Source organism: Giraffa tippelskirchi, chromosome 1, assembly GCF_054371585.1.
Source record: "Giraffa tippelskirchi isolate mGirTip1 chromosome 1, T2T-mGirTip1v1.2.pri, whole genome shotgun sequence".
Lineage (NCBI taxonomy): Eukaryota > Metazoa > Chordata > Mammalia > Artiodactyla > Giraffidae > Giraffa > Giraffa tippelskirchi.
The window spans coordinates 216047111-216064561 of record NC_137275.1 but is presented as its reverse complement, the minus strand read 5'-3'; the positions used below and the strand labels follow the sequence as shown (position 1 = coordinate 216064561).

General features: G+C 35.7%; 1 protein-coding gene across 21 annotated transcripts in view; it reads left to right on the top strand.

The window, feature by feature from the left end:
• PTBP3 (polypyrimidine tract binding protein 3) overlaps positions 1-17451 on the top strand; it is an 89110-nt gene that overhangs the window by 50122 nt on the left and 21537 nt on the right. For all 21 annotated transcript variants that reach the window (XM_081526818.1, XM_081526843.1, XM_081526770.1 and 18 more), the window contains 3 exons: positions 2983-3147; positions 11672-11782; positions 13269-13443. In XM_081526818.1, coding sequence (XP_081382944.1) covers positions 2983-3147; positions 11672-11782; positions 13269-13443 — 451 coding nt within the window. The remainder of the gene's footprint in view (positions 1-2982; positions 3148-11671; positions 11783-13268; positions 13444-17451) is intronic.

The following is a 17451-nucleotide window of genomic DNA, read 5'->3' as shown; positions in this document are numbered from 1 at the left end:
CATTTTCATTATCATAGGAAATTCTGTTGGACAGTACTGTTTGTGTGTCTACTTAACCTTTCGTGTGTGTGTGCGCGCGCATGTGCGCACGAGCACTTGATACAGATATAATAATTACTTTAATGTTCTTGTTTGCTAATTCTAATCCCTGTGTTAATTGAGTCTCTTTTGAATGACCTCCGAACCTCATCATTGCCTATTTAAAGGCTTAAAGTGGGACTGTGAGCCAGTTTTCAAATTTAAAAGCAGTACAATCCTGTTTTCCAAATAAAATCTTCCTGGGGAGCCCAGTATAAAATAGATAAACTGCTATGTGTGAAGCAGAATTGGGGTGCTCAGTATTTCACACACTTGACTTTACAGGTGCATATATATTTAATGATACAAAATATTCAAATAATTCGTATATTCTCAGAGATTTGGAAACTGAACATTTGGCAGTTTGAGTATTACTTGATACATAAAAGTGTTTGTATGGCATAAAAATGTTGTTAAAAAAGAGTTGTATATAAGTACAAAAGTGGAAGTTGTTCAATTATTAAGCATACAGAAAAGACAGCCACTTTTCAGAAAGACATTTATTTTAATGTTATTTTTCATAACAAAATGTTAAAAAGCTACTCATCCCACTTTTGAAAGATGGTATAATAAATAGTAAACTAAAATTAAAGTCATGAAAACAAAATAAATGTTAATATAGAATAACAAAGTACTGTGACACAATACTATGATCTTTAAAATTGCAAGTGAATACAAGATGTAGAAATGAAAGAATCTGCATTAAAGTGGTGGGACTTTTTTCATTTTGTGGCACAAACATTTTATTCATTATCACTATTGTTAGGAAATTATAAGTACAGAACAAAAGATTGATTAAAAACTTGCATTTAATTTCACTAATTATTAACCATGCTTTTTTCTCTTCCATTCACCCTTTTCACCCTAATAATTGTTTTAAATTTTGAGACAGTCACAAAATTTTTAAAAATAGTCGTAAATATAATACGAAGAAGTTCTGATTACTTGAGGCATTTGGGAAAAAACTATTAATCTGGCCTGTCTTCATTGGCCAAACTTTCAGTGTGCATTTCCTTCAAAGAAGGATATTCTTCTACAAACCAGAATACACTGGTCAAAATCAGGAAATTAACACTGATGTATTACTTCCCTTCAACCCTCAGCCCCCATTCAAGTTTTGCCAGTTGTCCCAGTGATGTTTGTTCTAGCAGAATAAGCATTATTCAGAGTTGCATATTTCATTTAGAAATCATATCTTCTAGTCTCCTTTTATCTGAAACAGTAAGTTATTTTTCTTTTTTTTTTTTTTACTTTCATAACCTTGATACTTTTGAAAATTATGGGCTACTCATCTTCTAGGCTATCCCTCAATTTGAGTTTGTCTGATGTTTCCTTTTGATAAGATTCAGTGTATGCAGCTTTGACAGGAACATCACAGAAGTAATGCTCTTTTTTTCTCATTGCATCATATCAGGCGGCACATAATTTCAATTTGCTGCATTACAGATGGTGTGCTCTTTGATCACTTGATTTGACTGGTGTTTGCCTGGTTTCCCCACTATAAAGTTATGACTTACAAAGGGGGAAAGAAAAGTATTTGAGGGGAGGTACTTTAAGGCAGTGTAAATAGACTGTTCCTTATCAATTGTCATTTTCTATCAGCTTGTGGACTTAAAGGTTTCCTGTTTTATTTGATGGGTTTTTATTTGTTACAGTCATTATTTTGGTTCTCAAATAATGCCAGCGGGAGTCCCTTTCAAGCTGTCTTCTATGTCCTTTTGGCTTGCTTCTGTTGTTCTTTGAAAACTGTTTTGCATTCTGGTACAAAACAACAAGAAAACCCCACAAAACTGGAAATGTTGTACATTCATCTTGTGCTTTCCTGCTCCAGTTTTAGAATTAGACATTTTTTAGAGCACCCCGGTTCCTTTTAATAGAGCATCATATTTAGAAACTTTTCTGACTTCCTTTTCTTGGGTTCTAACATCTCATGCCAGGCTGCCTCTCCGTTGAATTCCTTACTCCATTCAGGCCCCATGGACTGACCTCCCTACTCGAATTATCTTTACTACATTGGCTACCTATCCCTGCAGCTGCTTTTGTTAGTTGCTAAGTTTTGTCCAACTCTTCTGTGACCCCATAGACTGTAGCCCCCCAGACTCCTCTGTCCATTGGATTTCCCAGGCAAGAATACTGGAGTGGGTAGGTATTCTCTTCTCCAGAGGATCTTCCTGACCCAGGGATCGAACCCACATCTCCTGCATTGCAGGTGGATTCTTTTAACACTGAGCCACCAGGGAAGCCCCCGATTCCCTGTGGCCCTCTTCTTGACTCTCTCTGGGCTCTGATAATCCTGGCTAGGCTGCTCTCCCCTGGATATCTTTCTTACCCTTCTTATGCTCCCCAGGTTCTGACAGCTGGCGGTGAGCCACCCACTCACAGATGCCTTGCTTACCTTGTTTGGGCTCAGGTTCCCCTTGCCAGGCAGGTGAATGCGTTCCTCTTTTTGCTCAGGTTCTGATGTTCCATGCCAGGATGCCCTCCCTGCCCCACTCTGAACCACCACAGCTCCTCCATGTTTATGCCTATCATGTGCCACCCAGAGGAATTTGAGTGATTTTTTTTAAGTGGTCTTTAATGTTACTTTCACATTGCTTTCTTCCCTTTTGTCATTAAAAAATTAGGATATGAAAGTTATATACAAATTTTCTTCTTTTTTGGCTGTATTTTTTTCATTTATTCAAGTAAATTTAGGCAACTTTCTTAAATATTGTGTCACTGTGATAAGAAAACAAGACTTTTGATTCTTGACTGATTACAATATTAGGATATATGCCTCCAGAGAAAGTTTAACAGATATGTATATTTTTATTTAACTGTAGTACTTCATATTAATTTACATCAACTAAGGATTATATAATGTGTCTGTGTAACCACAAGTTCTCATTTTGGATTGTTATATAGAGAGCCCAAGCTGCCCTGCAGGCTGTCAGTGCTGTCCAGTCAGGAAGTCTGGCCCTTCCTGGAGCTCCTGCCAATGAAGGCACAGTCCTACCTGGGCAGAGCCCTGTGCTCCGAATAATTATTGAAAACCTCTTTTATCCTGTTACCCTGGATGTTCTTCATCAGGTAAGGAGGGACACTCTTATGAAAGCAGAGTCAAAATATGACCTCTGTAACTTTTAATGTTTTCTATCTTTAGTTTTTCAGGTTGTTGATTCTGGTTTATATATTTACTTAAATAATAAAAGGCTTCAGCATCCTGTTTCATGCAAGGAATAGTGTCAGTTAGAAATAGTTTTTTGAAAGCCTACTTTTTCTAGCCTAGATACATGATTTAAAAAGGTATGTAGGAATTCTGTGTTTTTATACCTAAGCATGAAAATGAACAAAGCATAGACTGCTATAAAAAAAAAAAAAATTGGTACTAGTTATTCCTGAGAAAGTAACATCAATATAGAAAACAACAAATTTGTTTCTATAGACTCCTCCATATATTTGAGTACTTTTATTTAAAACTCTAAAAGGAAGACATGAGTAACTTCACATGTAATATGGAAATAACCAAGTTAAATACTGACTCTCAACATAACTTTCATAGACTATCTATTACTGTGTCTAAACTGTCTTGATAAGAGGCAGTGTATCACATCATGGCCTACTGTGAAGAGACGGAATTTAAGAATTGCAAGATCTGTCACCTGGTTATTACATAATTTTGTAATGAATAAAACTAAACCTCTGATAATTGATGAGTATTGTAAAGAGTAATTGAAGAACCAGTTAGAATTCAAGCCTCCTGATGTCAGCTCCAGTATTCCATTTCATTATACTTGACAACCTATATATAAAAATTATTTTAAAACACTAAAACATATTATATGCTTATTTTCATATTTATATCTCAATACATATAATATTAAACAGCATAACCCTAGGCCAATTTAGAATCATTGTAGCTGTTTTCTAAACCTTTGTGTTTGTACTACTGAATGAAGAGTCATGGGGGGTTGTATGTGTGCACTTATATCTAACAATTGAAATGTATCCTCTCCTGTTCTCACATTTTACAAATAAGGGAACTGGGGACCTTAGAAGTTGTTACTTTCCCCACAGTCATTGTACCAATTGTGATAAGAGCTCAGATATATTTCCTAATATGGTTCATGTTCAGCTTCTCTGGTGGCTCAGACAGTAAAGAATCCATCTGCAATGCGGGAGACCTGGGTTCGATTCCTGGGTTGGGAAGATCCCCTGGAGGAGGACATGGCAACCCACTCCGGTATTCTTGCCTGGAGAATCCCATGGACAGAGGAGCCCGGCGGGCTACAGTCCGTGAGGTCGCAAAGAGTCGGACAGGACTGAGCGACTGAGCACAGCACATGGTTCACATGCTCTGCACGTGAATATCAAAATACACCGTTTATTATGCCTACTTTATTCCCTGTGATAGTTTCCTGAGCACCATTTTCTAAATATGTGCATTTGTGAAGCATGTCCTGTGGAGGGCTTTAGCAGTGGTATTCACAGCCACTGTTGTTTCCTAAAAGAGTTCAGCAGTTACTTAATTGACTGGCTTCTTTGTCCTGCTGGATTTTCGTCTCTTCTGTTTATCCCACCAAGAAGCATTGAGCTCTCTGTGATCCATCAGCACTTTTTGTTTGCTTTTGCTCCTGTAACACTGTAGCTGCTGCTAATAATTTATGTTGCTTCACAAAAGATGTTATTGCCCCTGTGGCTCAACATTGCTATCAGTCAGCAGTGAACTTAGCCCAGGTTGTGTGGTCCTGTTTTGTTATTCCATTTGTCATTTCCCTGAGACCAGTAACAAACCTTGTTCTCTCCCAAAAGATCATGGGTCCTTTAAGTGAAGAGAAGTGTTTCTGAGTCGTCAATGGTAACCATTGGGACAGGACTCTCAGCCCTTTAGTTATAGCACTCTCTTGTTTAATCCTCCTTCACACTGCTGTTGCAAAAAGCGAAATTCCTTACCAGGGCCCTTAATGCCCCCATATGCAGACCTCTCACTGTCTCTGTAACCTCACTTCCTGACTGTTCTGCTTATTTAGCACCCCGGCTTTTTTGGCTCTTTGACCCACTTCCTCTTACCCTTCTTATTTGTGTCTTAGTCCATTTCTGTCTTCTATTTCTTAGGCCTAGCCACTTAGCTGAATCTACATCATTCCATTTTCAGCTCAAATTCACCTCCTCAGAGTGTCTTTCTCTAATTACATTAACTAAGCCCTTACCCCGGGCACTCTATTCCATTAGCCAATTTAAGTATAGTATAGTAATAAAGGATACAGTTTCTGGAGCTGGTTTGAACCCTAGCTCCACCACTTACTACCTCTATAATTCTTGGGCAAGAAACTTGCTGTGTCTATGTCTTTTTCTTATTTATATAATGGGGGTGAAGATGGTATCTATTTTATACCTTTCTTACGAGGATTTCATGGGTTGATGCATTTGAAGCACTTACAGCAGTGCCTGTTACATAGTAAGTGCTCAAGAAATGTTCACTGTACTTACTAGATGCTAGTAAGAAACTAGCATTTGCTTTGTAAGAAACAGATCCTTGCTCTTATTGCCTTCTGGGTAAGATGTAAGTAATAGCATGAAATGTGATACATATTGTGATTGGGAAATACATGGAAGAGTAGAGTTGGTTACACATGTTATAATTAGCAAATTTTTCTGTATTCTCTGCTGAAGAGTTGACAGCTAAACTGCTCTCAAACATCTGTGGAAGCTAGTGTTTTTCCTTTAGCTCATGGTGGGGGAATTAAGAGTGACTGAGATGGGAATGGTGCTATTTCAGATGAGAGAAGTTTCAGATAACGAAAGTATTTACAATATGATGTCATTTGAGCAGAAGCTTGAAGAATGTGAGGGTGTTAAATTATGAGTATATGTGGTAAAATAATGATCCAGTCAGAAAGAACAGCAAATGCAAAGTCCCTAAAATGGAAGTGTGGTTAATGTATTCAAATATCAGAAAAAAGACTGTCATTGGATGTAAAAAAAATAGGAAAGCTATGACTGATGGGCTCCGAGAAGGGGTTAAGACTTGATGATGCAGAGCCTTTGTCATCTTTACACTGAGTAAAATAGGAAGCCGTGGTGGATTTTGAGTAGAGGAGTGAGATGACAGGCTGAACGTTTTAACAGAATCACTCCTGTTGCTATGTTAAGAATGAACTGCAGGCATAAGTGATGGAGAAAGAAACGGCAACCCACTCCAGTATCCTTGCCTAGAGAATTCCATGGACAGAGGAGCCTGGCGGGCTACAGTCCATGGAGTTGCAAAGAGTCAGACACAACTAAGTGACTAACACACACACATAGGCATAAGTGAAGGCTCTTATCATAGTCCAGATGAGTGATGGTGGTGACCCAGGTGGGGATGTGGGCACTGGAAGTGGTGATTACATGTGTATTTGGAGAGATGTGCTGATGGGTTGAGTAGATGTGAGTTATGAAGAGAAAGAGATTAACCATCAATGCTTTCCAGATTGTGGATGTGAACTGGTAAAACAGAGCCATCTTATACTAGATAGTAAAGACTGAGGGGGGGAAAGATGTGGGGCAAGGGTGGGAGATAGGGGAGGAATCAAGAGTATATTTTCAACTTAAATTGGAGATACCTGTTAGACATACAATGGGAGATGTTGAAGAAACATTTGGAAAATAAGTCTGTATGGAGCATAAGAATTCAGGACTGGAAAATTGGTGATCATTTGCATATGGCTGGCACTTAAGGCCGCGGGATTGAATGGCATCACTTAGTATTTGCAGGTAAAGAAAGCATTCATCAACTGATCCGTATGTAAACTCAACCCTGCGTTCCAAAAAATTTCTTTGTCCACTAATGGAGTAAGGCAAAACAGTATTTTTTTGGAATCTATTACTTTGAAGTACCATCATGTGTGGTGGTAGTTATGTCCAACAGATGTCCAATAGATGAATCTCTTCAGGATGAAAGACAGATAAGTCCTTTTTGAATCGAAGTATAAAGATAAATAGCTTGCAAAAATCAATGATTATTGTATCAAATAAAAGAATCAACACTAGTAATATAAAGTTCTAATTTTTAAAAATTACTTATTTGTTTTTGACTGCTGGGTCTTCGTTGCTCTGCAGGCTTTTTTCTAGTTGTGGCAAGCAGGGGCTACTGTCTAATTGCAGTGCATGGGCTTCTCATTGCAGTGGCTTCTCTTGTTTGGAGTGCACGCTCTGAGGTGTATGAGCTTCAGTAGTTGTGGCCCTTGGGCTCAGTAGTTGTGGTTCCCAGGCTCTAGGGCACAGCTTTGATAGTTGCGGCACACAGACTTAGTTAGTTGTTCGCAGCGTGTGGGGTCTTCCTGGATCAGGGATCAAACCTGTGTCTCCTACATTGGCAGGCAGAGTCTTTACCACTGAGCCACCAGGGAAGCCCCCAAATTCTGATTTTTAAGTCACCTTTTTTGTTGGCTTACAAAAACTATTGTAAACAAATTGTGGCCAATGTGCTTGCTATTTTAGAAATTTCTAGTATGAATAATGCTTTTTTCAAGTGAATACTAGTGAACATTTTCAGTTTCTGGCAAGTTCTCTTTATCACTCTTTATTAATATTCATCACCCTGAAGATTAATGTTACCAGAATGTGATCTCTTGTATTTTATTAGTCCCATTTTAAAGTTTGAAAAGATTAAAATGCACAAGACATATCAAGAGTTGAGTCTGTGTGTGTGTTTGTATTTATGACAGCAAAGTATATATATTAGGGAAGTAGTCAAAGACCTTGTAATCAATAAAAATATATATTAAACTTTCCTAAACATTGATCTTTTGAGACCAAATCTATTTAAAAACAAGTGTTTTGATAATTATAAAAAGTTGTTAAAAACCACACTTCAGGCATTGCAGAATTCCCTGATACTGGTATTTGCTTGCTTTATTTAATAATACCAGATTGATCTTTGTAGCTCCTCAGAAAATACAATCCAGGGAGCTCTAGAGAGCATGGTTAGCCAGATGAGTACATTTATATTCTCTTAGCACATTCAGATGAAAATTATACAGCCAAACACATCTGCCAGGGAGGATATACTTCAGGCTGTTGTTCAAATTAAATGAGAGACAGGGATCTAAACATTAACAAAATCTGAAGATTAAGTGGAAATGAACTAGGTCCTATAGCATAATACAGTATAAAAATCCCAAATTTTAGAACAAACTATATGTTCTTGTTACTTTGTTAACAAGTTTACATAAAAAATGTTTATCATTTTAAAATTTGCATATTGCCGTTATTCTTCAGTCAGGTCTCAGAGTATAATTTTTTTATCAATTAATAATAAACTTTTACTCTGTGCCTCTTATGTGCTAGGAATTGTACTCAATGCTAAAGAAATGACCAAGACAAGCAATATACCTTCAAGGAACTTTCAGTCTAATTAAAGGAGACATATATAGACAAATGTATAATACAGTATAAGTAAAACAGCAAGACAAGTATTTGTATGAGGCCAGGAAAGGGATAAAAATATTTGGTAAAGAAAATGAACTCTATTGAGGTTTGGGTGAGGCTAAGAATTTTCTGGTGGCATTATTGCCTGAGCTGAGTTTTGAAAGAGAATAAATGAAAATTTCCTAGATATTGTGTAAAGAGATACAGGAACAGGGAAAAAGTCACATGTTATAGGCGTAGAAGTCTGAAACCGCTTGGTGTATCTGGAGAACTGCTATGTAAATAGTATAAAATAAAAAGTGTAAATAAGTAGTGTAAAATGAAAAGTGTCAGGAAATGAGGTTGGAGAGGTACACCAGGGAGAGATTGTGTATGTTATACCAGAGAACTTGGATTTTACTGTATGGATAATGGGGAGATGGTGAAGAATTTTAAGTAGGGAAAAATGTAATCTGACTTGTACTTTAGAACACTACCTGTGTCTGCAGTATGAAGGAGGGAAGTTAGGCAGTTAAATATATCTCCTTTTATTTATATATATGTGTGTGTGTATATACATACATTTTAAAGATATTTATTTATCTGACTGTGCCGGCCCTTAGTTGTGGCACATGGGATATTTCATTGTGGTGCATGGGCTCAGTAGTTGCAGCATGCACATTCTCTAGTTGTGGCACATGGGCTTAGTTGCTCCACAGCATATGGGATCTTACTAGTTTCCCGACCAGGGGAATGTAGGGATCAAACCTTGTAGAGCAGATTGTTAACCACTGGACCACCAGGGAAGTCCCTGGTATTATTTTATAAACTTTATTCTCTAGGATATGAGGGTGTATTGAGGAAGTACTTATTATAAGACCAAACCTTTCATTAAAAGAGCAAAACAAAAATGTCTTAGTGTTTTTCAAAATAGAGTGATATGAGGGATTAAGGTCTCAACATTTTGACCCCTGAAGTATGACCATAATGAAATTACCTATATTTTTTTAAAACATCTTAAATTTCAATAGAGAGCCTTCAGACTCCATCTTTAAGAATGGAATTTTCTGGTGATCCCTTCCAAGACAAATTAGTTTCACGAGTCTTGTTGATCTCTTATAAGAATTGTTTGACTCGATTCAGTGGTATAAGGAATCCACCTGCCAATATAGAAGACAGGTTCGATCCCGGGGTTGGGTAGGTCCCCTGGAGAAGGAAATGGCAACCCGCTCCAGGATTCTTGCCTGGGAAACCCCATGGACAGAGAAGCCTGGCAGGCTAGAGTCCGTGGGGTCATAAGAGTTGGACACAACTTAGTAGCTAAACAACAGCAAGGTTCCTCATAAAAGTGGAATCATTCATCATTTGCTGTTTTGAAACTGGCTTATTTCACATGACAGTGTCTTCAGGGTTCATCAGGATTGTAGCATGTGTGAGAATTTCCTTCCTTTTTGAAGCTGAATAGTATTCCATTGTATGTGTGCACCACGTTTTGTTTATTCGTTCATCTGTGGATGGGTGTATACTGTACTCTGCTTATCCCTCTTCTCCAGAGACTCTTCAGAGAGGCCTTCCTTGAGCACCCTTGCACCTTCCCAGCTTGCATCATGCTCATCCCTTTCCCTTTTATGCTTAAAACAAAATACTTTTATGTGACCAGGTATTGTTATTTATTTGCGTATTTATTATCTTGTGTTTCCTTACAAGAGCAGAGACTCCCTTCTTTCTTTCTTCCTTTCTTCTGATTTTCTAGGTGTTTTTTTCCTGTTACTGATTTCTTGTTTAAATCTATAATTGTGAGAATATCGATTGTATGATTTTTATTATTTTAAATTTGTGTGTGCTTTATGGCTCAGAATATATCTATCTTGGTGTTCATGCGTAGTCTGCTGATATTGGATATATTATTCTATAAATGTCAATTAGATCCAACTCCTCTCCCCTTTGGTATCCGTATGTTTGTTCACAGTCTCAATACAGACTTATCCATAAGTCTGTATTGGAGGGATATTATTAAAGTCTCCAACAACAATAGTGTTTTTGTAGTTCTAGCAGCTTTTTTTCTTAAGTATTTTGGTTCTTTTTTGTTACACACATACATTTTAAAGATTGTTCTGTCTTCTTGGATAAATGACTCCCATTATCTTATATAGCATCCCTCATTATCCCTGATAATTTTTCTTCAGAGGTCAGCTTTGTAGGAAAAGAATATAGCTCTGCCAGCTTTTCTTAAAAATTAGTGTCAGTGTGGTGTATCTTTCTCTCTCTTTAGCTTACGTCTTTATATTTAAAGTGGATTTCTCTCAAATAACCTAGAGTTGGGTCTTGCATATGCTTTTTAAAAAGCCCACTCAAACAGTTATGTATTTTAATTCGCATATTTAGAACATTGACGTTAAAAGTGACGTTTTTATGTACCTGGCAAGATCTATCTGGACATACATCTGCCAGTTGATAACTGTTTCCTGCTTACTGCGCTTGTGTGTGGTTTCCTCCCCCATTCTCTTTCTGCCTTTTCTAATTTTTCTCCCGTTTCGCATTTTGTTTTCTTATTAGAATTCTTCAGAGCATTTTTAGTTCACAAAACACTTTGAGCAGAATATATATACCTCCTTACCCCCACAGACATACTGTTTCCCTTATTATCAAGATCTTGCATTAATATGGTACTGTTGTTTAAAATTGATGAACCAGTGCTGAGATTCTTGTTTCTATTTTGTTCACTCCTGACTTTTCAGAGCTTACAGCGATTCTCTATGACTATTTGATGAATTAATAGAGCATTGGACATTTTGTTCTTCATTTTGTTAAATATTTTGTAGTTTTCCTTTCTATAAAAATTTCAGGAAGTAGATGCTGATTCTCAGGCTGAAATAGTTGATCTGTGTGACTCTTCCATTTCTAAGTATATGCTTTGCAACCATTATCTCATGGCATTAATTAATTCCTGTTATAACCTTCTGTTTCAGTACTGTGCCAATTATGACAAGTTATAAAATAGGTTAAATATTTAGTTCCTATTGTATGTCAGGCACTGTTTTAAGCCATGTATGGATGTTAGAACATGAACATCTTAGGCTTGATTTAAATAAGTTTGGTACCAGCAGTTTTAATAAGGAGATTATTTTCATTTAAAACTGAGATTTATGAATCAAGTTTATTTATAAAGATAAGTTAGCTAAATTTTTCCCTTGAATTTAACCTAATGTGAACTTTTTTCCAGATATTTTCTAAATTTGGCACAGTCTTAAAGATTATCACCTTTACAAAGAATAATCAGTTTCAAGCCTTGCTTCAGTATGCTGACCCACTGAATGCACATTATGCCAAAATGGTAATTATGATCTTTATTTCATTTTTCAATTGTTATTATAGTCACTTCAGTGATACCAAAGAAAGTCATCATGTCTTCTCCTTTGCTGTAGTTTACTATGTTTTTTTAAAAATTGTAATAAAATATACAAACTAATTTACCATTTTTGAATGTACTGTTCCATATGCTCTTTTTATAGTCTAAAAGCTACTTCTTTCTTCATATGAAATGGTTTCAAATCACGTATCATTTCTTATATTTCTGGGACCCGTTTTTGTTTGTCGTATTTGAAGTCTAGAGTTGAGCAAAGTACTCCTGATATAATCTAACTAATAGAATAGAATTATCTTTGCTCTAGTGCCCTCATTTACTTCTATTAAGTGAGCCAAAGAATGATTGATTTCTATATTTTTGCAACCATATTCACTGTCAAATCTCATTGAGCTCTAAATTGATAGACATTAAATCTTAGGAAGTATGCTGCTCTCAATTCATACTGTCTTTATTTTTAGCACACAAGTGCTTGACTTTTGACAAGATATAAAACTTCACATTAAGTTTGGTTATGTTTGATCCATCTCCTGTTGAGATCTATCCCTAACCCTGATTCTATCTTGTATCAGTATCTGAATCATTGCTAATTTTTTTCTGAAGACAGAGACTAAGGTTTGACGGCACTTGTGTGTGTCACACAGTGTCGAGCTCTTGACTAGGAATCACACTGATATTTGCTGTATCCTCTCCCTGCATGGATTGTTCTGGACCTTCATGATGGCATACTCATCAGTAACTATTACGATAATTAAGCGTTTTTTAGTATATTTGTTCTTTGTTTTATTTTTTGTGTTTTAGTTTCTGGTATCTAATTTTGTAAATTCAAGTGTTTGTGGAAGTCATAAGTAGCTATAAATATCCCTTTGGGAGATCTTTATCATTATGAAAGAAGAGATTGCTAATTTTTGGTCTTGTATCTGCTCTGACTTAAAACTTCCCTCAAGCTTGTTACTCAAAGAAAATAAATTTACAACAACAAAAAAAAGTGGTTGATACTGTTTCACATATTGTGGTTCTGACAAGTACCATTTACAAAGACTTTATATCATCTTAACCTATATAGACTATACTAATATGAATTAAGATGAAATGTAAAATTTAAATATATTTAAACATTTAAAAATAATCATAACAATAATTAGTACAGTGTACAATAATGTATTATGGTTTTTCAAGCTTATACATTTCTCCTCTTCAATTTGATCATACCATAGATAAAATAGAGATTATCACTTTACAGAAGAAAAATTTCTTTTCTTTATTTCTTTACTGAGAAATAGAGTTTTTATTTTCTCTCTTAGGCTCACACAGTTAAGGTAAAAGGAGATACAATTCTTTGGCTTTTAGTTTGGTCCTCTCTGCTTTATGCCTGATTGCCACTTTTTGTCAAAGTAGAGGCTACTTGATTTATTGTTGTCTTGCAAAACATCAGTCCCTTTCTTACATGCTTTAGGCTCTGGATGGCCAGAATATCTATAATGCATGCTGCACTCTGCGTATTGACTTCTCCAAGCTCACCAGCCTTAATGTGAAATATAATAATGACAAAAGCAGAGACTTCACTCGCTTAGACCTTCCCACTGGTGATGGCCAGCCATCCCTTGAATCCCCTATGGCTGCTGCTTTTGGTGAGTAGTTCTGTTCTGGTTCATAGAAAAAGCTTTCTGAAGTTAAAAGTTTAATTTGTTAATCCATATATGTCAGCTAATTTCTTCTTGGTTTCTCTCAGGATTTCTAAAGAAAAGGGAGACTCATGGAACAAAAATGTGTTCATCTTAATATTAGTAGATTCTGTTAGTTGTCAAAAACAAGTGGATACCTAAAATTGAATTTATTTTCTAACATTAATTAAAGAATATTGCTCATTCTTTATAAACCATACAACCATTTGTCTGAAATTAATAGTCTTATATATTACCATTGGTTTAAACAAGTTGATTTATAGCCAGCAAAATATTGGCATAAGTGCTCTTGAGAGAAATACTTCTCCTTTTTAAAGCAGTGATATTTTAAAACAAGGTCCTAAATTGGTAGTACGTTCTTTCTTTATTCAAAGAAGAGGATTTTTGTTTTTTAAACATCAGAACTTTTCATAATTACCCTAAGTTTGTGTGAAATTGCATTTTTACACTAATAAAAATACAGTCTTCTGCATTACTCATGCTAATGTTGCTTTGAAGAGCTTCCTTTTATTTACGATCAGGTCTCAGTAATCTAAACTTTTGAAGTAAACCTTTATGTAAAAGGAAAAGTAGTGAATAGCCTGGTTGAATATATCACTAGGTTAATGTACTTTTTGGCTTTGCAGCACTCAAATGTGGTTTATTATTTAGATAAGGTATTAAATTTTATTACCCTTCGTGATTGGTTTTTCTTTCCCAGATGACACCTAAAATATTAATTGAGACTTTAAGTGGGATTTAGTTTATCTTCATTTTACAGGTGAGAAAAAAGAATCCTTAGCCAAATAGTTGTCCAAATTTTCTAGAAAACAGTAAATTTAAAAGCTTTTTATTATTTATAACTGAAAAAAGTCAAGTGGATTGTTCAGTTCATGCCCCTGAATTGTTAAAGTTTCTGTTTTCGTCTGACCAAGTTTTTGTGTTTTATACATTTGGCCTTCCATATCTACAGGTTTGGCATCTGTGGATTCAACCAACCACAGTTCAAAAATACTTGGAGGAAAAAAAAGTTTCATAAAGTTCCAAAAAGCAAAACTTGAATTTGCCTTGTACCAGCAACTATTTACATAGCATTACATTGTCTTTACAACTATTTACATAGCATTTACAACATATTTGGTATTATAAACAATTTAGAGATGATTTCAAGGAGGATGTGCAGGGATTATATACACATACTGTGCCATTTTATAAAGGGACTCGAGCATCCTTGTATTTTGATGGTATCTACAGGGTTGGGGGCTGGGAGTGTCCTGGAACCAATCCCTTGTAGATGCTGAAGGGGGCTGTATTTATTATCAGCCTCTACTCATATGTACAACTTGGCAGAGCCAGAGGTCTTTGTAATGAGCATTTTAATAACAAGTGATAGAAACTGGGGTGTCATTCAAGTTTACCAAAGCTTGGCTATCAAGGGCAGAACTGCACGTATTCCAGTAATTGAATACATATTGTTGGTGTAATTAATGTTCTGCATTGTGGGAGGAGGACATTTTAATACGATTAAGAATTTTGGTTTCTGAATATAAAATATCAAAATGTTACTATCCTTTCTTACTGTGTTAATAAGTCCTTTGTCATTGCAAATAGTATGTACATTCTCAGATAAGCAATTTATCAAACAGAGAACAATACCTCTAGGTGTTATATGAAAGTTTACTCTGCCTCTCACAAATATTTGACATGGTTCACTATTCCCTCTTTTTTTCTCTTGGCTTCGAAAATGCTACACTTCCCAGACTGTTCCTTCTTTCACTAGCTGTTCTTTTAAAGATTACCCTTTCAGGTTCTTAGAGCTAAGTTGTAAGCATTCTGGGGTCTTCCTGACCTGTTTTAGAGATAATAGTATATATTATCTCTATAGAAAAGCTTGTAAAAATATGTGAATGTAGTTTTTTAAAATAGTTTTTTTTATTTTTCATGAAATGTTTAACATTATTCTACTAATTTCATTTAGTTAGTTAGTTATGGCTGTGCTGGGTCTTCATTGCCATGTGGCTTTTTCTCTAGTTGCAGCGAGCCAGGGTCTACTCTCTAGTTGCGGTGGATTCCCTTGTTGCAGAGCATGAGCTCTAGGGCGTATGGGCTTCAGTAGTTGTGACTCTTGGGCTCTAGAGCACGACTCAATAGTTGTGTCTCATGGGCTTAGTTGCTCCATGACATGTGGGACCTTCCTATATCAAAGATCCTCCTGCATTGACAGACAGATGCTTTACCACTGAGCCACCAAGGAAGCCCCTGAATACAGTTTTAAATATCCATACTATTCAGATTAAGAAATAAAGTGTATACACATACTGTAGAAGCACCATTTGTACCCCCTCTCATTTATTGTGTTCCCATTCTTCCTGCTCCAATATAACTGTAGTCTCAAATTTTTGATGGTAGTCCTGCTTTTGCTTTTTTGCTTTTCTCCTGTGGTTTGGTTTTGGTTTTTTACTACTCATTATGCAGCCCTAAGTGCTAAAAATTTTTCTCCTATATTTAGAAGTTTATTTAAATGGAATCACACTGTTTTTCTTTTTGATTCATCTATGTGCACATATGTGGCTCTTGCTTATCCATTTTCAACACTGTCAAGTGTATAGATTTCCACTGTATGAATATATTGTAGAGTTGGTTTATCTATGCTACTATTGATAGACATTTGGGTTACTTTAGTTTGAGGCTATTATGAACAGTGCTGCTTTGAAATTTTCCTGATTAGCCATCAGGTTGAACTTATGTTTGTTGGCCATTCTTCTTTATGAATTTTCTGTTAATTCTTTTGCCTGTTTTTGTATTTAGTTTCTTGTCATTTCTTGTTTATTTGTAGGAATTCTTTAATATCCTAGACACTAGTCTTTTTGTTGGTTTTATGTGTTGCAAATAGTTTCTATCAGTTTTGGCTTATTGGTTCATTCTCTTCATGGTATTTATATATGGCCAAATTTATTAGCCATATCCTTTATGTTTGTGTTTTTGTGTCATGTTTAAAAAATCCTATATGACTTTGACATTATAAATATAAACACTTAGAATATTCTAAAGTTTATAGTATTTTAGTAACTTTTTATTGCAGTACTTCAAGTTGCAGGAATAGTTGAAAGAATCCCCTATATCCTTCAGATTCTCTGATTATTAACATCACACCACATTTACTTTATCATCTCTCTTTGTGTATGTGTGCGTGGTATTTTTTTCTTCCTCTGAGTCATTGGAAAATAAGTTGCAGGCATGATGTCCCTTCTAAATACTCATCGAGTATTTTCCAAGAACAAGGACATTCTTACGTAAATAACAAAATCAGAAAATTAACATTCATACGATACCATTATCTTAATCCATAGACCTTTTAAAAATTTTGCCTGTTGTGAAAATAATGTTCTTTATAAGAAAATGTTTTTCTAGTAGGGATCCAAACCAGTATCAGTCATGTGTCATGGAGGCCTTTAATCTGGAACATTTCCTCATTCTTTGTCTTTTATGACCTTTAAATTTTTGAAGAGTTCAGGGTTGATTATTTAATAGAATGTATCCCAACATGTGTGTCTGGGTTTTTGGCTGAAATAATGTTGTGTCTTTCTCATTTCATTACATCAGGAATGCTACCAGTTTATCCTATTCCTGGTGATGTTAACTTTGATCACTTAAGGTGGTTTCTTCCAGTTTTCTTACTGTTTTTCTCTTTGTAATTAAAAACACATTTTTGTAGGGAGGATATGTAGAGACTATATAAACAGCCTGTTTCTTAAACAACTTCTCACCCTTTCGTTTTTTTCTTAAGATTTTTTTTTGATGTGATCCATTTTTAAAGTTTTTATTGATTGTTACAATATTGCTTCCGTTTTATGCTTTGGATTTTTGGACACGAGGCATGTGGGTTCTTAGCTCCCCAATCAAGGACTGAACTTGCATCGCTTGCATTGGAAGACGAAGTCTTGACCATTGGACTTCCAGGGAAGTCCTTCATAC